We start from the raw sequence: 22,129 nt of genomic DNA, 5'->3' as shown, positions 1-22,129 counted from the left end.
AACGTCTTGGCAGTGAACTGGGCATGAAGTGATAAGGCTGAAGGCAAAACGAAATTGAGAACAAAAGAGAAGCAGCAGAAAGACCTCAGGAAGCAAAGACATGTTGAGAAGGACTTGGAAGAGCTAAGTTGGTGAAAGTTGCTCTAGTTATGAGGGGCCATGTGTTGTCCTCAGCAGGAGCCATCAAAAGAGGGTGATTTGGGAGAAGGAAAGAAGAGGAAGAGATGTAAATGTGTCCTGGCTTCTTGGCTCAGTGTCCTCCCCACCGCCCCCCACGATGTCCTGACAATTCCCACGATGACATGGGACGAGGTAACAACCACGTTGAAATGTCAGGGAGACTAAGCTTCATATTTGCTTATTTGCTTTAGTTTTGGTTTTAAAAAATAAGATTGAACTGGAGGACTTCGGTTCACATTGATATTTTTTTCCCTTCAAAATCATTGATTGTGCAGTAGCATCCAACTTCATGTGTCCGGAAGGGACCTGCTCATCCTCCCGGAAGCAGATGGCTGAGGAATTATAGGTGCTCGAGACGTTTGCCTTTCAAACCGTGATCTTTTCCTCTTGCTTTGTAACTGGCCGTGACCATAAGCAATCGTTCATTCTTCAGTCTCAGATACTCGTTGGGATGTTCTCTCTCTCTGTTGCATCAAGGATATTTGCTATTTATAAATAATTAGAACAGACATTTTAGAGCTAGGGTTTCAAATGGTGGGAGGCGGTATGGTTGATCCCAGGATACTTTCTTGGGCTGCTTACATGTTTCTGATCTACTCTACCGGAGGCTCATGGAGAGAAACTTAAGAGTGCCCAGTTACAAATGGATATATAGACCTTGGCATTCATTATCACATACTTAGTTCTCCGGTTGGGATTTGAATTATTGCTGCAGAGTAGCAAGGGTTAAAATGAGATTTTGGAATTTATGAAAGGGGATATTTTGGTTGTTGCTCAAACACATTTTAGGTTGGGATTTAGATGTAACGATATCATTACGGAATGACATACTCCATCTTTTGCGTTGTGTGAAATAATTTTTATTGACAATCAAGTGACATGTCAAGACGAGTTTTATAGCAGTTGTGTTTCCTGCTTAGAGTAAGACATCCCAGAGTTTGGAAAATATAATCTTTGAAATTTCAGACTGATGTTCCCAGCATTTCCCTAATCCTATGTTTTTTTTTTGTTTTTTTTTAAATGTTCTTTTTTTTTTCAAAGATTTTATTTATGTATTTGACAGACAGAGATCACAAGTAGGCAAAGAGGCAGGCAGAGACAGAGGGGAGGAAGCAGGCTCCCCGCTGAGCAGGGAGCCTGATGCGGGGCTCGATCCCAGGATGCTGGGATCATGACCTGAGCTGAAGGCAGAGGCTTTAACCCACTGAGCTATCTAGGTGCCCCCCTAATCCTATGTTTTGATAAAATACTGAATCCTCACTTCATATCCACCAAGGCAAATGTATGGGAATGGAATGATTTACAGTCTTTATTGTAAATGCTTCTGCTCTTCAAGTGAGTAAGAGGTGTAACTCTACGAAATATTGAAAAGGAACTGAATGCTGGGTATGGTATGGGGGGCCGGCGAGGAAGGATGTCAGCTTGGTGCCGAGGTTAAAGTGACATGTCTTTGCCGCCTCTCTTCTATTTCAAAACCTGATTTTTTTTTTCTAATCTGATTTTTGACATCGCTGATAGAAATTATGGTCGTGAGTTTCATAAGAAAAAGTGTACACAAGTTGAATATATTGAATAAATGTGTGACATAGTCATACCTGTGCACATTTTCAAGAGATTAGCCACTAAGACCAACTTTACAAGGGAAAAGCCTCTTGTTCTTTAAGATAAGGTTTTTGTCTTCTTCATTCTGACTTGGAGATGGCATCTGTTTGGTCCTCACAGTCTAGCTTGGCAGTTTCACGAGGTACATGCACAGCGTTTTCTGTAGGAATATGGTAGATGATAACTGTATGTAGGATCATGACGTTCTTTTTTTTTTTTTAATTTATTTGACAGAGAGAGATCACAAGTAGGCAGAGAGAGAGAGAGAGGAGGAAGCAGGCTCCCTGCCTAGCAGAGAGCCCAATGCGGGACTTGATCCCAGGACCCTGAGATCATGACCTGAGCCGAAGGCAGAGGCTTAACCCACTGAGCCACCCAGGTGCCCCCATGACGTTCTTTTTAATCCTTGGACCCAAATGGGAGGAATGACCATTTAGTATTCTTGGAATCCCTTGTGCTACTAAAACATAGAATAAAAAAGTAGAAGTGTCTAGGACAGTTTTGGGAAAAGTTTATTTTTGAGAAGTTTATTTTGTACTTACTAAAGGGAATGCTTTCACAATAATTTGAGTATCATTCCTTTTTTTGAAGCTGAAATTTCTTCCATGATCAGTACTTGATTAGTCACACAGGCCTTGCTTCTAAAACCTTTCTTTGAGGTTAGTAAGCCTTCCGCATCATGAACGCTCTTGTTCAGACTTGACATTGTCACCACACTCAGCTCAGCGGAAACTTCTCGCCCTGAGGGGAAGACCAGCACGAGGAGGCTGCTTTCCTGGGCTGGCGCTTTGCACAGTAGAGAGGTGCTGCCTTGGTTAACACTCTGAGCTAGATAGAGCTAAGGGTACTGGCAGATGGAGGGATCTCGGACAGGCTTGTAGTTCCTCTGAAGTCACGTTTTCATAGGAATGTCCACAATGCCATGCCCATGTCCGTAGAGCAGACCAAAGTGCATCCCAACGCCAGAGAGAAGTCGTGTGGCTTGAGTGGTTTTTGGTGATTCATCTCCCGCACTGTTCCATTAATGCAGATAGTTAAGAACAGACAGTTTTGTTCAAAGAAAGTTGCCCATGGATTTCTAGCTAATGTGAAAGCTGACCTCAGTATATTATTCTCCTCTGAAATGCCTTCTGTCTTTGGGATGCTTTGGTGATGATGGGATTAGATTTTGTGATATCTTTCCAAGATTCAAACTTACACTTGACGATTCTTTTAAGAAATTAACAAAGGTGCTTCTTTAAAAGGAGAGAAATACATCTGCCTAATTCTACTGTGTACTTTGCTACCCATACGGACAGTGCTTTTATAACTACAGAAATGAAGTCATCAGATAAGAAATCAGCGATTCCTTCCCTTTCTGAAACTGTAAAAACCTCCTAACAAGGCAGTGAACTGTTACCTTGAACAGAATCCTCCAAGCACAGGTTTTGCCACCTCTGAAATGGTCACTTTGTGTTTAAGGCTCCGTAACCTAGAGGTGGTAGATTTATGTTGCCTAATGCTTGGGAAAGGAGGTAGGATGCACATAACATCCTATGCAACATATAATCTGACATGCTAAACCCATCTGGGTTAATTTTCAGTTTGATTTAGGAAACGTATTTAAAGTTTGAATCTTCTCATAAATGTCGATAGACCCTAGGGCAGCTGGCTGACGAAGCCCGTACGACATGCAATTTTCTATCTCAGGGTCGTGAGCTCAAGCCCCATGTTGGGCCTGGAGCCTACTTAAAATTAAAAAATAAATTAAAAATTAAATTAAATTAAATTAAAAATTAAAAAATAAATAAGTTTTAAAATGCTGACAGATCCTAAGAACTAATATACTATACTAGTATATTAGTATATATATATTTTTATTAATACATATAATATAGGATTATGATGTACCACTGGCCGGGCAGCCTGTGTAAATAGTTTCCCAGCTGGGAACCAATCCAGGTGAGTGGCCGGGGCTCCTGGCGGGCCCCTCTGGACACAGCAGGCCAGCTGCCGCCCTGTCGGGAGGAGCGGGGCTCTGCCTGGCCCCGGGAACCCCCAGGGACCGTTCTGCCTGGATGGGAAGAAAGGTCATTTCTGGGCGCCTGGGTGGCTCAGTGGGTTAAGCCGCTGCCTTCGGCTCAGGTCATGATCTCAGGGTCCTGGGATCGAGCCCCGCATCGGGCTCTCTGCTCAGCGGGGAGCCTGCTTCCCTCCCTCTCTCTGCCTGCCTCTCTGTCTACTTGTGATCTCGCTCTGTCAAATGGATAAATAAAAATCTTAAAAAAAAAAAAAAAAAAAAAAGAAAGGTCATTTCTTTCTCATCGACCTTTGAGAGGCAGCAGCCAGGATGGAGGCGGCCCCGGGTTGGCTGGGCGCTCGCTAAGCGCTGCTCACACGTGATCCTGCTTCGTGCCCCTTTCAAGGGCGGCTCATCCTCTCCCCCCAGCCAGCGGCCTGGTTTTCCTCTCTGAGTCTGTGTAGTCAGGGAAGCGAGGCTTGGCCGGGAGGCCACAGTGATGTGAGGAGCCGTGAGGCCCCGAGGGGGTGAGTGGCCTGGAGTCGTGGGTCCCTTCAGTGACGCGGCGAGCCTGGTGGGTCCTGCTTCCTCCCTGGCCTTTTGCCACCTGAAATAACAAAATGAAGATATTAAGGTTGTTTTTTTTTTTTTTAAGATTTATTTATTTATTTATATTAGAGAGGGAGAGAAAGAGCTTGAGCAGGAGGGGCAGAGGGAGAGGGAGAGAGCATCTCGAGCAGACTCTGTGCTGAGCGCGGAGCCCGACTCAGGGCTGGGTCCCAGGACCCCGAGATCGTGACCCGAACCAAAACCAAGAGTTGGATGTTTCGATGACCGTTGCCGTCAAGGCGCCTCTTCATATTGGTTTATGACAAAACCTTGTAGCTTTCGAACACTCACACAATAAACCAGTGTTCACCGCAGCCTTATTCCCGAAGTCACAGGACAACCCTTTGTCAGTTAACTGATGAGTGGGTAAACAGAATGTGATATATACGTGCTGAGCAATGTCATTCAGCCACGACAAAGCATGAGATTTAATACCTGCGCAAACAGGGGTGAACTTCACAAACACTATGTTAAGTGAAATAAGGCAGAAGGAAAAATGTGTGATTCTACTTACGTGATGTACCCAGAGTAGAGTCAGAAATTCATAGAGACAGAAATGTTTTACAAATGTTACTCATTTTATCATCTTGAAATATTTATATTGTTATATAAATTATTACTTTTATGTCCTATAACATCTCCCTCAGTGATTACTTGTGTCACCTGCATAGTTTAGGACTATAGTTTACAATTATTAAACCAACTCTAAGGTTTAACACATCTGAGCACTCATTGCCGATCTTTTGAGACCGTGATTTCCCAATTTGCAAGTTTTTTATTTTGATTCATTTTTCAATTAACTGAAGTGCCTCTTGAAGGACTTTTTTGCCCCAGAAGAGCATGTGGGTGGCATAAGATCTGAGTCATTGCAAATTTAAAGTTTTCTCCATAGTCTTTCCTCATGAGTAAAATCTTAGGTCCCAAACTTTTCATCTCAAAGTTCAGGAAACATGTTCTCATTGTCTTTTAGAATTTAATATGACAGAGATATCTGAAGCTATTTTTATTTTTATTTCTTTTAGTGATCATCTGGTTTTTATGTGTTACAAACATTGGCTTTTCTTCCCCCCATAGCCTTGTAATTAAAAACGGTTTCTCAAAAAAAACAAAAACAAAAACAAGACAAAATGGTTTCTCATCCATGTCTGGGTGTGAGCTCTTCTATGTTGGTTTTAAGGAATAAAGTTCCTTTGAGCCCCCATCCCCTGGATTTGCTTATTTAAATAAATATATATACATATATATTTATGGGTGCCTGGGTGGTGCACTTGTTTAAACGTCTGGCTTCTCTAAAGGCTCAGGTCATGACCTCAGTGTCATGGGATCGGGCTCCACGTGGGTCTCCACGCTGAGCATGGAGTCTGCTTGAGACTTTCTCTCTCCCTCTGCCTCTCTCCCGTGTGCACGCTCTCTCTCTCTCTCTCAAATAACAAATCTTAAAATTTTTTTTAAAACTTTAATTGTGGTAAAATACATATAACATAAAACTTACTATCTTAGCTCTTTTCACCCTACAGTTGGGAGGCAAGCCTGTCCACATCTTCATGCAGCCTCACCGCCATCCAGCTCCGGAACTTTTCCATCTCGCAAAACTGAAACTTTATACCCGTTAAACAACTATTTCTTCCTCCCGCTGGGAACCAGCATTCTATGTTCTGTTTCTCAGAATTTGCAGATTCTAGCTGCTCAGATCAGAAAAATCATACAGTCTTTGTCTTTTTACGACTGGCTCATTTCACGGAGCAGAATGTCGTAGGTTACCGCAAGTTCCCTCACTTTTTCAGGCTGTGTGTTCAAGGTGCTTAATCCATCATGTGTCTGTGTCACATTTTGTTTGTCTGTTGGTTCCTTGATGGATACTTGGATGAATTCTACCCTTTGGCTATCGTGAATGGTGCTGTTGTGAACATGGTTGTGCAAACATCTCTAAGAGAAGAGACCCTACGTTCCGTCCTTTTGGAGACAGACCCAGAAGTGGAATTGCTGGCTTGTATGATACTGAGATGTTTAATTTTTTCATCCTGTTTCCCATAATAGCGCACCATTTAATGATCCCACCGGCAGTGCACACAGCGACCATTCCCTTTCGTTCTCGTCAACGCTTGTTCTTTTCAGGTTGTTTTGTTTTGCTTCGTTTTTTGCTAGTAGCCCCCCTAATGGGTGTGAGGTGAAGGTTTGCTTGGTTTTTGACTCGGTAACATTTTCTTCAGTCAGCTGTGCGTCCCCTGACCGTCTTTTAATGCCACTTGCCCTTGCTTCTTAGAGAAAGACTTTTAATGCGTAGGTTACCTTTGTTCTCTGTCCTCCAGCATCTGATGTCTTTTACTTTTCTGTTCATGTTCCAGAAAAGTGCGTCCGCTGGGTCAGCTCACTCATCCAGCTTTCCGGCCTCTCTGTCGTGTTCCTGCTTCTTGGCAGACAGTCTGTTCTCTCTCTCTCTGTCTCTCTCTCTCTCTCTTTTTTTTTTTTTTTTGCTAGATTTGTCTTTGTTCTAGTCTGATGTCTCTTCGTGTCAGCCTGGTTTCTCCTTCTGTCTTTCTGCCTCCTTCTCTTAGACATGGGTCTTAGGTGGCTTTTGAGGACGAAGTCCTCTCTGCAATGTTCCCCATTTCCCCGAGTGCTGCGTGTCCCAAGATGTCTTCGGCATTTTGTCAGAGGCTCTCGGTTGTCTCTTTGGGCTGAGGAATTGCCAACAAGCACGGACTCCTTGTTTCTCACCCTTCCTGTGGCCCCTTTGGTGGTGGTGGTGGGGGGGGCCCTTCTTAGATCCCCAGGGAGAACAGGGCAATGTGCGGCCGCTAACCCGATTGCTCAAGTGCAGCAATTTTTCTCACTTTTGTCAACTAGTTATCTGATGTAGCAAACCAAGAATCACAAACACGTGGCCGACAGCCTGCCGACAGCCCATGTGTCTTTGGCCCGAAGTCTAATATTTATCATTTTAATGCCTTAAAATGGACTGCGGGTTCTCCAACTCACCACAGTCCCCACCCCTCCCTATCGTCTGCATGCAGCTTGCTTCACTCTTTTATAGCCTCTGCCTGGTGCCTGAGTCTGTGACCCTCACCCCATGTGCTTAGGGGGCCCACACACGTTAGATCTCAGTGCACAGCCCAGCAGGATCCCAGCCTCTCCCTACAGTTCTCAGGGGGCTCCCCACAGGGCTGGGGCTTTTTATTCATTTACCAACCCACACGGATTCTCTGGCCCCTGCCATGTGCCCCAGTTAGGCTTGGGGCTGTGAATACAGCCCTGAGTATGACACAGGGGGCACCTGTCTTCTCTCTGAAGTCCGCTGAGGGAGAGCTACTACCGTTTTGCAAGAAGGGCGGCAGCAGCTCGATGCGATCGTTTCTTTATCTTCATCTTGATTCTCTGAGTCCTCCTCTAGTTACCTAGGATTTAATCACTACGGTCAATCTTTTTTTTTCCTGTAAAAACGTTGAAAGCAGATCAACTGAGCTGGCAGGAAAAAACATCACTGTTCTGCTTTGTAACTAAAAACCATCTTAGATGTGAGATTATTTGAAGTAAAAATAAAATGAGAAAATTCCACCGTAGGCTCGCCTCAGACTCCTCCAGCTGGGAATTACCCAACAGGCGGACAGGCTAGCACAAAGCCGTTAGGTGGGTCTCAGCTTTATAATATTCGGCTTCTTCATTTGGACTTTGGGCAGCTTGTTCATTTGATGGGCCCCCAGGGGCCTCCTGAGGCTTCCTGGCCGTCAGGGCATCAGTTGGGGAGCAGATCTACCCGGGGAGAGGCACCTCTGGAGGCATTTCCAGAATCCCATCCCTGCAGACCAGTTTTCCACCTCTTGTCCCTTGAAATGGTGGAACACACATTAAGCAACTCTAGGGACATCATGTTGACTTTTTGAGGAGCATAAGGCGTGGTTATGGTAAGCTGTTAGGTGGCATGTGTTACGGTTAACTGTCCATCCGCAGATGCAAGTAATTTCGACGCAAAGTAAAACTGCGTTCCAGCAGGCTGTTTGGCTCACTGCTCGCTCTGAGAGCAACAGGTCAAAGGCACTTTCTGTTCCGGTCATCCGTTCATTGTATCGTTCAACATTTGTGTGCTGGGATTTGCAAAGTGCTTTTCAACAGTTACTTCTTGTTTGCTGCTGAAAGGAGAGCATGAATAGAGTTCAAGGCTATGAGAACGGATGCCAGGACCTCCAGGAGTATAGTCAGAGCTGGCTCTGCGCCCCGGGCTTGGCATTTATGGGAGCGATCCTAGCACAGAGTCAATGGCAAGGTCAGACACCAGATTCAGCTCTCCTGACTCCATAGCTTCCGCTGTCTCCACAAACCCTAAGCTTTTGCTTTCTAAGATGTATTTGTCAATTGATTGAAAATGTTTTTTAAAGGTTTTTTAAACTTACTCATTTGAGAGAGCAAGCCCGAGTAGGAAGGGCAAAGGGAGAATGAGCAGCAGACTCCCTGCTGAGCCGAGAGCAGGACTGGGGGCTCAATCCCAGGACCCTGAGGTCATGACCAGAGCTGAAGGCAAACACTTAACAGACTGAGCCACCCAGGTGCCCCTGATAGAACAAGTTTTAAAGAACAAGTCTCGATTCTGAAGAATGTAAAAGCACTGGCCTACTGCTGAGCTCAGAAAATGTTTCAAGAAGCTTTCGTAGCCAGATTCTGATTAATCACCTGGGAAGAAATAACAATACATTTCCTCTGGTTGCTGTGAGTCAAGCTACCCTGTGTTGGCCCTAACGAGGACAGAGACGAGCAGGTGCGGCCACTGCAAGGTCTGCTCGCCTTCGTCTTAGACGATAAGAGCAACAGATGGTTCCCCTTTTTGTATCTTGGGGTTGGTGTGGACAGGGAGCCTTTGGGAAGGATATTAGGGAACCATTGCTTAGGAACGGCTGATTCTGCAAGGATTGGGAGATCCAGCTCAAATCTATTCTCAAAGGAAACAGAGCCTCCAATGCAAAAAACATGCATTTTGGCATATGGTTTAGGACGGTGGCATTTTTATCCTTCTGTTCTTTAATCAGAGATGGGCCTGAGACACACAAAGTCTGTGTCCAGAGCTCTGCTGCCAGAAAATCTCCTGCTCTAGCTTCACAAGTTGGCAGCTGGGGTATGCAGTTACAGGACCCAGCACCAGCGGATGGATTTTTTTAATTCACTGCAGAGGTTCTGAAATCAGGGCTGGAGGAGGGCAGTGGTTTACTCGGGTGTTTCCACCTTCCCCTTCCCTCCACCGAGCTTTCCTTTCGTGATTGTGGATCCGTGCGCGGTGTCTGGCTCGGCTCGGGTAGTCTCGGCTGACTGTCGGGGGTTGTGGTTTGATTCACTGCTGAATTCTCAGCTCTGACCTCCTTCCCGTCTGAAGCCGGTGCCATCCCCATCCTGCCCTGGACATGGATGCTTTTGGTCCCGAGGGTTACAGGCTGTGCAGCGTGCCAGGCTAGACTGGCTGAAAGGGTCACCACCACCAGGAAGAAAAGTCCAGGAAGTCGAGTTCATTTAGCAGATGGAGGTCTCCTGTTTCCACATTGGCTTTTGCTCCTCGACTCTCTTCGTCTGATGGTTAGACTTCGTCCTGCTGGTAAGGATGGAAGAGTTGCTCCAGGCATAAACGGGTGGCAGGTGTGGTCCTTCGAAGAGCATGAATTCCGCGCCTGCCCCATTCATCTCTCCAGACTTCCCTTGGTGCTTGATGCCCTCCTTGCCGCGGAGGGAACTTCCGAGGAGCTGAGTGCCCACTGTTTTGTGTCAGATTAGTAAATTAGATGTTTGATTTTATGGTGCTGACTTTTCCCTGCCCCCCCCCCCCAGGGACACATCACAATTGAACATTCTATATATTTTGGCTCTGAATGGCAGTGACTGATTATCAAAATTCTGTTATCACAATTTATAAAAGTCCTGTGTATTTTTCCCTTGTTCTAGTCACTAAGCATTGGGAATCATGATTTACTTAGTAATTGGAGAACATGACAGTTGCTCATGAGATAAAGTGGAGGAAGCTGGTTGATGTCTTCCAACAATTATTAGAACTCCGTAGAGAAAGAGGGTATTTTAAAAACATGTGGTTGGACATATATTTATGCAATGACTCCATTTATAGCAGTTGTAAGCATTAGTTAAGAAAAATCCATTTGAGTTCATACGTAGCCTAAAAGAACCTAACGGAGAACTTATTTCGGTATCTTATAGACAAGAATTCATAAGTTGACAGTCTAATTTTTCTTCAACTTTCATAATCCAGGAATTGGCAAGTTTCGTGGCACATTATTTTAAGAGTGTGAAAAACTTGTAGTAATTGTGTGTGTTTACTTTTTTTTTTTTACATCCTAAAAGGATGTTAACAATTCTACGTTTCCAAGGTTTTTTGATGTTGAGGGTGGCTTCTCCAGGAATTTGGGAAGGGTCAAGGGCACAAGGCATTTGCAGACTTTGATTTCAAACAGAGAGCATACGAAGGGCCCTGTTCCTCCCGTGACTGAGACTGGAGGAGATGCGGGGCTGAAGAGGAACCCCCGCAGCTGCCAGCAGAGCAACTGGCCAATGAGAAGCTATTTCTTAGGTGGTCCACTCGGACCCACGTCCCGGATCTCTACCCCGTGCACGGATCCCGCATTCCAGACTTCAGGTCTGTCCGGGAAACTTCACGGCTACTCTGTTAGCTTTGGGGAAACATCGTGGTTAAGACAAACTAACCGTAACCTATCTTAGGGATGATCTCCCTCCTGGCCAAATGGACAGCTTTGGATTTTTTGGTTAATTATCCTTCATGCCATTGTTGACCGCTGTAAACATAATAAATTGATCGTTTTGATGGTAATTCTGTTTCCCCATGTATATTCATTAGGAAAACATGAAGTACTTAATATGGATTGGTCACACACATATGTTAGTATGTATACATTGCATCTATATGTTACAAAGAGGATAAAAGAGACCCAAGCAGAGACTCCCAGCTTTGCTGCTAACAGGTCAGATAACTTAACCTCTATCGGAGATCTGTAAAGTAGGGGTTGGGTCCAGAAATTTGAACTTTGAGGACCCTCGCAAGACTAATCTTATGCGATACTATCTACCTACCTCTTATGAGACAAACACAGCACCATCCGCAATCTCTGTCTGAGGCTTCCTTTCTGCTTGTTTTTCAGAAATGTGAAAATAAAAACTGGAGAATGGTTCTTTGAGGAGCGAGCCAAGAAATTTCCAACTGAAGGTAAATGCTCTTAAGTTTTTTCCTAAAGTAAAATGATATACTTCTAGTTTTAAAATACTTATGTTAAGACTTTTGAATATAAAAAAAACCTTGACAGGCTGGGGCACCTGGGTGGCTCAGTGGGTTAAGCGTCTGACTCTTGATTTCAGCTCAGGTCTTGATAGCTGGGTCATGAGTTCAAGCCCCATGTTGGGCTCCATGCTGAGTATGGAGCCTACCTGACACAAACAAACCAACATTTTACAGGTCATTTGGCCCATGCTGCTCGGCATCTTTCCTTGCGGTGTTCCCCGCTGTACCCCAGCTCACCTGCGGAAATCTGCCTGCTCCCCCGGGGGTCTCCCCGACTTCCTGCTTATGGGAGTGGGCTCTCCCTCCTCCAGCACTCCGGCAGCTCTGCTCTGCCCATCCCTTCCATAACTGGGGAAAGTGCCTTATGCTGTGTTATTTGCATGCTTCTCTTTCTCTCCGGGAGCAGAAAGTGTGCTTTTCAAATCTTGTTAGCCCCTCATGGCACTGAGCACAAAACCTCGTTCATGATACTTGAGCAAAATGATGGACTAGCTGAAGGCCCCGGGGAGTGAATGGTATTGGAATTTGGCCCAGGTTGGTGATTAGGAAGTGAGCGCATGTTGTGATTCTCTGCGTGCAAGTGTGCATGTGGTCTGGGCACCTGAAATATCTTATAAGGAATCTGCAAAGCTGATGTAACAGTGTCATTGGTAGCTGGGGCCAGAAACCATGGGGAGAACTAATTTGGCTTTGGTAACATGCGAGCGGCACAGATCAGAGAACGACTTATCAGATAGAAGCGCGCACATGTGTCATCAGAATCAAGTGGAGCCCGCGTGCTCTGTGACCTGAGTTCATCCACGGGGGTAACACCCGTCCTCTGGGATGTGGGTCAGTGGGGACTAGACACAAGGAGCCTAGACTGACCTAGAGGCAACGGGCTGGCTTGAAACCCTTCTTTCTCCTGGAAAAGTGACCGTTTGAGATAAAGAAAGAAGCTATTTAGCCACAGCCCAAAATGTGTTGGCAAGGAGAGGAAGCCACGTGTCGGAGCCTGACACTCAGCTTTTACAAAAGACACTGTTAGCTGAGGTTGACACTCCGTTGGCATTACCTTCTCTCCTGGATTCTATTCCAGACCCTTCTTACTCAAGCAAAGATGATGTTTCCACAGAGTTTCTTACAAATCTGGAAGGAAGGACAATGCTAACGGGTATGCTGGAGCCAAAGGGTGGGCAAGTGGGTGTCGGTCTCCCCCAGGACAGTGCTTCTCAGCGCGTTTCCTGACGACCCTCTCTCCTGTCCCAAGCAGGCTTCCTGACACTATTTCCTGAACACTATCCACCCATGAGAGTTTACTACCCCAGGTGTATTTCTGTATCTGTACTGGGACTAAAATTTGTTGCATCTACTAACCACCCTTTTCTCCTCCCTGGGGATGTCATTCCCATTTAGGGCATAATCTAGACAAGCACGACAGCATGAGGTCTAAGTTTTATTGCTTTGTTTTGTGTCTTTAAAACACTTTAAAATACTTTTTTATTGGGGGCGCCTGGCTGGCTCAGTCGGTAGATGTATGGCTCTTGATCTCAGGGTTGTGAGTTCAAGCCCCACCTTGGAAATCAGACTGTACTTAAAATTTTAAAAATACCTTTTTTTTGTTGGGGGGCTGGGGTCAGGTGGTAGATTCTCATTTTTTCCCACTCAGTTCCTATTTCATAAATGGTAAGACTGTGGGGAGTGAAATTTCTGTAATTTCTCAGTAACAACTCTGTGATGACCTCTCCTGGAAACCGTTGAAGTTGTAGTATGGTTACTGCCGTGAGGGAAAGGAACTTGCAATTCGGGACACAGGTGTGCGCGCCCCTTACCTTCTCATCATCTCTCTGGTGCTCTCCCGCTGAGTAGAAGTGAGAGGACCCGAGGAATAGGACAGGAATGAACCTGACCTCCTGGGTTTCTCTTCTTTGTCCAGTGACTTTCCATCAGAATGAAAAGGTCAAGAAAAAAAAAAAAAGTAGTCAATGAAGTCAGCCTGAGAACAAATCACCCTTTTCTCTTATTGTTACTCCCAAGGTATAAAAGAAACAAATAACAAGGGAAAAAACCCAAATTCCTTCCTCTTCTACAACTGCTTCCTCACATACCGAGGGTCTCATTTTCTTCCTGTCCAATTTTAGGTGAGCTGGGCTCAAAAGGCACAGAGAGACCGAGGAAAGCGCCGAGCTGGGGGAGCACAGGTGTGAGTTGAACTTGGGTGGGGGAAGGTTGGCAGGCGAGGAGCCTGCTGGAAGGGCAGTCGCGGTGAGCCCACGGTTCCCCTGGGCAGGTGGGAACCCCCTGACTGACACCTGTGCCCGCACCAGACGAGCCGGCCCAGTAATCGAGAGGACCCCGGTCCACCTGCTGTATCGGCTGAGGACCAGTTGGGAAAATAGGAACCACGTGGGGATTTGAGCAAAGAGGATTTAATTTAGGGCATCGGTGAAACAGGTCTTCCTGGAGGAAGAGAGGCAAAAAGGGAGGCGCCGTGGGAACCCCGAGGTGGGACAGGGGGCCGCGCTCAGGGACCTCCCGCCTTCTGGCCTCTCTGGCGCCCTCTGGTGGGCCCTGTGGGGCGCCCGCCGCAAGCCCGCTCGCCGGGGCGCCGGACGCGGAGACGGCCTGTCCGCGGGGTTTGCGGTCCTGGTTCTTTCCAGCCTCCCACATCCTCATCGGAAGCTGGAGAAACGATATGGTGGTACGAGACTCGAATGAGTACGAGACGGCTCAAACCCATGCCCCGTTCTATTGCTGGATTCACACGTTCCTCCAAACGTTAAAACAATCAATATTATTTTATATGTTTTCTGTCTTCGGCGGGAGGCTTGCCCGGGGCTGGAGGATCTGCTGCCCCCTGGCGGGGGGTGGGGGGCTCACACGCAGACCCGGTGTGCGCCTGTTGCTGGCGGCAGGAGGCGGGGGGTCCTCCCCACCCCTGCTCTCCGCAGGGCTGCCTGAGTGTGCTTACCACGGGCTGGCTGGCTTCCCTCGGGGGCCCCCAGGGCCGTGAGAGACAAAGGCAGAGCCCCACCGTTTTTATATTAAAAAAATTATTTTATTATGATAAAATATGCACAACATACAATTTGCCTTTTAGCCATTCTTAACCTTATAGTTCAATGGCATTAAATGCGTTCACATTGCATAACCATGGCCCCCCCCATCCATCCTCAAGGCTTCCTCATCCCACAATATCCCCTGCCTTCAGCTCCCCAGAACTCCTGGGAACGTCTAGCCTGCTTTCTGCCCATCTCTCTTAGGCTCCTGCTTCACCAAGCACACCCTGTCATTCCGGCTCTGTCCCGCGGTGACACAGGTCCGCTCTATTAGAGCAGGAGGGATGGCACAGGGTGGATCAGGAGGCCAGTGGCCCCTCCGGAGCCCGTCAGCAACTGGCCGCCCCAGTCTGTATCCCCTACCCTAATCCCCGCGGCTGAGACTCAGACCCGACTCCCTCCTGTCATCCAGCCGGTCAGCAAGTCCCGACGCTTCTGCCTCCCCAGCGTCCTGAATCTTCCCCCGGCTCTAAGTTCACTTCTAACGCTGGAGTTCTAGCGGGTCCCCACGAGTTCACCTGCTTCCCCCATATTCCAAATCCTCCATTTTGCAAAGAGGAAATTTCTTTTCTCTTTTAATAAAAGGTGTTCATTTTCTGATTGTAGAAGTCATGCATACTTTTGGCAGAATATTTGGGAAATCCAGGACGGTGTACAGAAGGCAATAAAAATCCCTCCACTCAACAAACTGCTGTAGATCACACACACACACACACACACACACACACACACACACACACACACACAGTCTTCCAGTCTTCTTTCGAGGTGATTCTGTGCATGTGTGGGCACATACAGACTTACATGTCTTTTTATAAAGACTTTATTTTTAAGTAATCTCCACACCTAAAACGTGGGACTCAGACCCACAACCACAAGATCAAAGGTTATATGCTCCACCCATTGAGCCAGCCAGGTGCTCCCAGACTTACAGACTTCTTTAAAACAGATTTATGATCAGACTATATATAAGTTTTAATTTTGCTTTTAAAATTCGATATAGCACAAACATTTTCTTAGGCTATTAAGAGTGGTCCCACCATATATTGACTGCTGCATAAAATACATCAGATGGATATACTCAACCTGTTTCCTCCTTTTTTTTTTTTTTTTTTGAAGATTTTTATTTATTTGAAAGAGAGAGACACAGTGAGAGAGGCAACACAAGCAGGAGGAATGGGAGAGGGAGAAGCAGGCTTCCCGCCAACCTGATGCGGGGCTCGATCCCAGGACCCTGGAATCATGACCTAAGCCAAAGGCAGACACTTAAGGATAGAGCCACCCAGGCGCCCCCGACATGTTCCCTCTTGTCAGGGAGTATATCACTGTATTCAAACTTTCGTATCACAGGTAGCTCTGTGATGAACATCCTGTTCAGGCATCGTGGCATCTCTGCTTATTTCCTTTGGAGAGATTCTAAGAAGAAGAATGGCTGCTCAAAGCTGTGAGCGCCTGAAAGACTTTGATGTGTTTGCAAAATTACCCTGGGGAAGTGTTGCTCATTTGAACCACCAGGGCGGGGTACGTGGGTGGTCCTACCACACTCTGGCCACCTCGAACTCCTATCCCTTGAAACGGGACTGCAAATCACATTTGTTCTGAATGTTTAAAAAAAAAAAAAGATATGTATATATATTCATTAAAAAATTGAGAAGTGAAGAAAAGCATAACAAATAATGTTAAAAAGACAATGACTTCATCCTGAAAACTTCTGTTAACATTTTCGTGTCTATCATACATCATACCTGTTCTTCGGTGCATCAGTGTATCTATGTTTGTAAGTGTAGATTGTGTATGTGTGTGTACACAAATATACACATATATACACATAACTACACACACATTTTTAAAAGTATTGAGATTAAACCATTAAGAAATTGATGTTTTTAGGTAAAAGTGATTGAATGAAGACAATTTTCTCTGAGTCAAGCTAATAGATTTACATAATTGGGATCAAATTGTATATACAGTTTTATACTATTTCTTCACATAATAATTTACAAAGAACATTTTTGCATATCCTTATCCCCCATCAACTACATACTTTCTGATGATCGCCTCTCATTCCAACACTGGAATGTGACTTCACTTACTGAACCAAATCACCATTGTGGTACAATGAGAGAACTTCTGGTTTTGCTCTTACATTTTTGGGAATTTATGATATTATTAAAATAATAAATACAAGTACAATGCACATCTTTGTAGATAAGTCTTTGGCACATCTCTGAATATTTCTAGAAAGAGAAGGATAAGATGAGAGGTTAGGAACATTGCCCCTGGGAAGGGGCAATTCCCTTACCAGTGGGAACTGTTCATAAAAACAATCCAAACTATATCAGTTTGCTAAATCACGTTGGTTGTCTGAAATGGTTTTCCATCATTTTCACTTGAATTCATCTAATTCCTAGCAGGGTTGACGATTTCCCACCTGTTTGAACTTCTGCAGAATTTCTTTATATGATAAGGTTCTTCGCTCGATTCTGTCCTGTTAGCTGCATCTGTGTCGTTATGGGTTTTTTGTTTTTTTTTTTTGACAGAAGTTTTTTCTTGGGCGTATACAGTTAACTTTAACTTTTCCTGTAGAATTCTTTGAGGGTTGGCGCTCTGAGGGAATGAGTGAGTGAGTGAGTGAGTGAGTGACGTAAGGACGGAGCTGCTTGGAAACACAAGGTGATGTTCCCTGTAGAGTCCTTTTCCTTTTTAGCATCCAGAAACCTAGAGCCAAATTTAATGTTCAATTGAAGGAATTCCAAGAATCATTATGCCCTCTGTCACCCCATTTCCTTTTTATATACCTATTTTAATGGTTCTGTTGGATGTGTGCCATTTAAGGTAAATTCTCCCCAAATTTCCTTGAAAGTAGACAAGGTATTAAGGAATAATCCAATGAAGATATTAATTGTAGCAGTTTGTTGTGCTACTTTTCCAACACTTAAAAAATTTTAAAGCGAGAAAAGATGAATTCCAATTTTTATTTTGCAGGTAAAGGGTACAAAAAATATTTTAAAGATTTTGGTTTTCTTAAATTTTTTCTCCTGCTTATAGACTGGCTTTAGTTCCCCTCTAAGATTTTATAATTTGATATTTATTGTTGTTGTCTTAAAATAATTTGTTGTCTTAAAACAATTCCCCGTAAGCCGTAGTTGTGGTTCGTCTGGGGTGAGTCAGAATGATCAAAGCGTACAGACCTCCGTGGGGTCTGCAGTGTTCCGCAGGCCGCGAGCTACCCAGCCATCTGGTACGGTCGCCTCCTGCCTCTCCACCCTTGGGCACTTGGCCATCTCTGCGCCTAGAGTTTTTACTGTGGCTTCTGGGAACCCTGCTCCAGGATCAGCTGCAAAAAGTGTCTCAAATTCAAAGTTCCCCATTCCATGGGACCAGGTGTGACTCAAGAGTGTGTATTTAACAAGTCCCTAGATAATTTTTTATGCATTTTAAGTTTGAGAGCCACTGGTAAAGTAGCAAATATAATGAGCAATTTTGATGACACTTTTCTAGATCACTAATAACTTAGAGAACTGAAACTGAAAACCCATCTTTCATTTTTTTGGCATCTGCTAAACTTATAAAGATAGCGCCCTCTTCTGGCTACTTGCTGTGAATGCGTGTTTTACCTTTTTTTTTTTTTTTTTACAACCATGACATTTTATTGCTTGATATTTGAGTGTAAGAGCAGAAAGATGACAATACTAATACTCTTAATACTAACATTTTTTCAGGTTTCAGAATAGTTAAATGTTATATATAAACAACCTGTTGTGACTTTCACTCCACTGTTAGTAATTGGGAAACACAATAATTTAGGGAGGCTGGGGTGCCTGGGTGGCTCAATCTGTTAAGCGTCTGCCTTCAGCTCAGGTCATGGTCCCAGGGTCATGGGACCGAGCCCCGTGTCCGGCTCCCTGCTCAGCAGAGAGCCTGCTTCTCCCTGTGTGGGGGTTGGAGCACTCGGGCTCACAAATTCAAAGAAGTAGGTATGAGTAAATAGGGGTGACCCCATCGCAAAGCCCTGCCCTGATTGCCTCTCTGCTTACTGGCTCAGTAGAGACCTTCCTCCCATGCAATTCAGCAGGTGGATTTTGCAAGGATGATTGAGGAACGCTTTCTGGAGGTTGCGGATCAAGTGCCTAGCTCATGTACTTATATTCACGAGAGGGCGGCTTTATGAAATCATGTTTATTTCCCAGATACATAATTTGGTCTATGCTCTTGCCTTATTTTAAAGAAAATGTGACATCTTATCTCTCGATATTTTCTCCTCACTACTGTCCTTCAGAGGGAAGACAAAATGAACACAAACCCACAGGAGGGGGTGTGAGCCCTAGAGGTGGTTTTCCCAGATGATTGAATTCCTCGATGTGTCCCGGACAGATTTTCAGACGGGCCCATTTGAATAAGAACAGAGACTGTCAGGTCGATTTTATGACTCCTGCTGAAGGGAGCCCGTGACCTTCAAACTGTTGGTTCTCATCCAATGTTTCTAGGTAGTGGTCCTTGGAGGCAGGTTTTTGAGTTTAGCCGTCTTTGACTTCATGGTGCCTTTGGCTTTGTTCACAGTAGGAACTCAAAAATGGAATTGCTTAGATTGTCAAGGTCAGTTGGATTGTCCTACATCAAAATGAAAAGCTTGTGCATCAAAGGACACTGTCAACAGTGTAAAAAGGTGACCCATGGAAGGGAAGAAAATACTTGCAAATCACATATCTGATAAGGGATTAATATCTAAATTCTTTAGGATAGAGGACTCCTAAACCCTACATCCAATTTTTAGAGAAAATCCAGGAACGCAGGAAGGCAGTCTATATTCTGTTAGCCCCTAGGTCCTCAACAAACCTGGGCCAGACATTCTAACCGTCAGCCTAAGTGTATCTTTGTGGAAGAGTTACTGTCCAGCTCCTGGTGATTATTATCAACATGAAAGCCATCCAGAATTTCTACTGATAGAATAAAGGGCTTAATTAAGAAGAAAAAATTATTTTTCTCTCTTGTGACTAAGCAGAAGAGTAATGTCTCATGGCCGAAGGACACTGGCTGAGAGAGATTTTCTGCCAACAGGATTATAAATCAACTATTATTAATTTTTGCTCTCCTGGAGGGCATTAGTTGCTGATTCACGGTTCTGTGCTCTTATCTTCTTTCATCCTGGGGCAGCCCCTTGGCCCCAGTGCTATTTAAGCTCAAAGCTTCTCTAAGGACTAAAATATATTTAAGAATGGCTCTGGAATCCAGCTTTAAAACCATTTATGACAGGACATCATGATTATATGCTGAGGGATTTCTAGGTCAAATTTGTTGAGACATTTTCCGTTTTGCATATGTGAGCCAAAAAATTGGTCTAAAACTTATTGTTCTAGAGATTTTTTTCCTTTCCTATGAAAGAAAAAAGTCCTAAAACACACTGTAATTCTCCAACACCTCCCCCCACAATTGCTGGGTTGGTTGGTTGGTTGGTTGGTTTTCAACTCCTGGTTTTATTCACCTTCCTAGAATTTTGAGGATACCCCAGCTCCGGTGTGGGCCAACTATCAGAACGGTCACATACAGTGGAGCGGGTTGAGCACTGTACTAGGGAGCCACCCCTAAGAGGGTACGGTTTGCATCATAGACATCCGAGACTTGTGTGCTTATTGTGATGATTTTTCTGGAAGAATCAGCAAAAGGTGTTGTTCTTACAACATCCATATATTACAACCAACTCCTGGGGTAGACGAAAGTATCTTGAGGAAGGGGCACGTTTGCCTCATTCGCAGGGAGCTCCACGTGGGGTCGCCCCACCTGTGTTTTGCTTCGGGGCACACCTGGGATTCCAGAGTGTGGTTTCCTACGTGGGTTGCTGCTCCCCCTCCCGGGGTGCCATCGGAGAGGTGGTCGTGGGCCAGGCCCCCCTCCCATTTGATGGTCTGCTCGCTCCCCATCAGGACCCCACACAGGACCGGACGGTTGTGTGGGACTGCCCCAATCAAGGGTTGCTGTGGGGCCTCTCGGTCTGGCAGGGGAGGTTAGCGGGGCTGTCTTGGAAGACGAAGAAGCCACGCAGATCCCAGAGTTCCGGACACGAGGCTGCTGGGCCACGGGACAACATGGTTCACCGGCCTGATCACGTTGCCCTCGGGTGTCGCACGGGGGTTCCACGGAAGCTGCTCGGGCCGGTGTCACCCAAGTGGGAGGAGTCGGGGGAGCAGGGCCCGGCCACCGCTGCAGGCCCGGGCTGCAGGGCACAGGAGGGGCGGGTGGCCGCGGAGGCTGCTGAGAGGGGCGGCGGGCCCGTGGGGGCGCTTGCAAACACCCGAGACGAGAGGCCTCCCCCAGGCTCTCTTTCCATCGCAAAGTGGCACACAGACAGCGACTTGTCGCAGACACGCGTGTGCCGCGGCCGGTCGGGTGTTGGCTCTGGAAACCACCGCTGCGCTCGGTGGCGGGACCGGATCCGTGCGGGACCGTGAGCGGAGCTTGTGTCTTGCTTTTCTCCGCGAGGGGCTCCTGTGTGTTCTCCCCGGAGGAGGTGGATGAATGGGTGAGTCCCATGGACGCCAGGTCGTGAGACAGCGGCGACCTTCATTTTTTTTTTTTAAAGATTTATTTATTTATTTTAGAGAGAGCCTGCCAATGAGCGTGAGAAGTGGGGGAGGGACCGGGGAGAGAGAATCTCAAGCAGGCGCCCTGCTGAGCACACAGCCCTGTGTGGGGCTCGATCCCACGACCCCGAGATCACGGCCTGTGCCAAAATCAGAGCCGGACACTTACCCGACTGTGCCACCAGGCGCCCCCATGACCTGTTCCTATCTATTTGGTCACTCAGCTCGAATGAGGAGGTCACGCTTATTGTTAAAATAGTTCTGGTTGCTGTCGTCATCTTTATAACCGCCCCCCCCCGCCCCGCCCCGTGAGACAAAGGCTCCGCTGGTGCTGGCGACACTGAGATGAGGAAGACGGGACCTGGGTTCTCAGAGTGCTGCCCGTGGGGTCGAGACTCTCCAAATAAGGTCACAGTCACAGGGCTAAAGAGTAGGACTTCGGGGCACCGAGCCGGCTCGGTCGGTTGTATCTGACTCTTGATTTCGGCTCAGGTCATGATCTCAGGACGGTGGCATTGAGCCCCGGGTCAAACTGTGCTCAGCAGGGAGTCTGCTTGAAGATCCTCTCCCTCTGCCCCGCCCCCCATTAAACAAACAAACAAACCAATAAATCTTAAAAAAAAAAAAAAGATGACTTCAACCCGTCTTTTCAGGGGGTACAACTCAACCCAGGGCAGCCTTGAATGCGGTCGAGGACGTTCTCTCTGTGTCTGTTGTATCCGCGTGGACAGTGGGCTGCAGGCCGAGGACCGCCTCCCCTCTGCTCGGGCCAGGGCGTGGCAGGGGGCAGGCTAGGAGGCCAAGGGGAGCCCGAGGGGGGCACGGGGGGCTGCTGGCACCCTCG

General features: G+C 46.2%; 1 protein-coding gene across 1 annotated transcript in view; it reads left to right on the top strand.

Moving 5' to 3' along the window:
- SYTL3 (synaptotagmin like 3) overlaps nucleotides 1-22,129 on the top strand; it is an 81,340-nt gene that overhangs the window by 20,008 nt on the left and 39,203 nt on the right. The window contains exon 5 of the mRNA XM_080806302.1: nucleotides 11,533-11,597. Coding sequence (XP_080662428.1) covers nucleotides 11,533-11,597 — 65 coding nt within the window. The remainder of the gene's footprint in view (nucleotides 1-11,532; nucleotides 11,598-22,129) is intronic.

Source organism: Martes martes (genome assembly GCF_963455335.1).
Source record: "Martes martes genome assembly, chromosome: 6".
In the NCBI taxonomy this organism is placed as follows: Eukaryota; Metazoa; Chordata; class Mammalia; order Carnivora; family Mustelidae; genus Martes; species Martes martes.
Note: the sequence above shows the minus strand (reverse complement) of the source record. Positions and strands in the feature narration are given on the sequence as shown.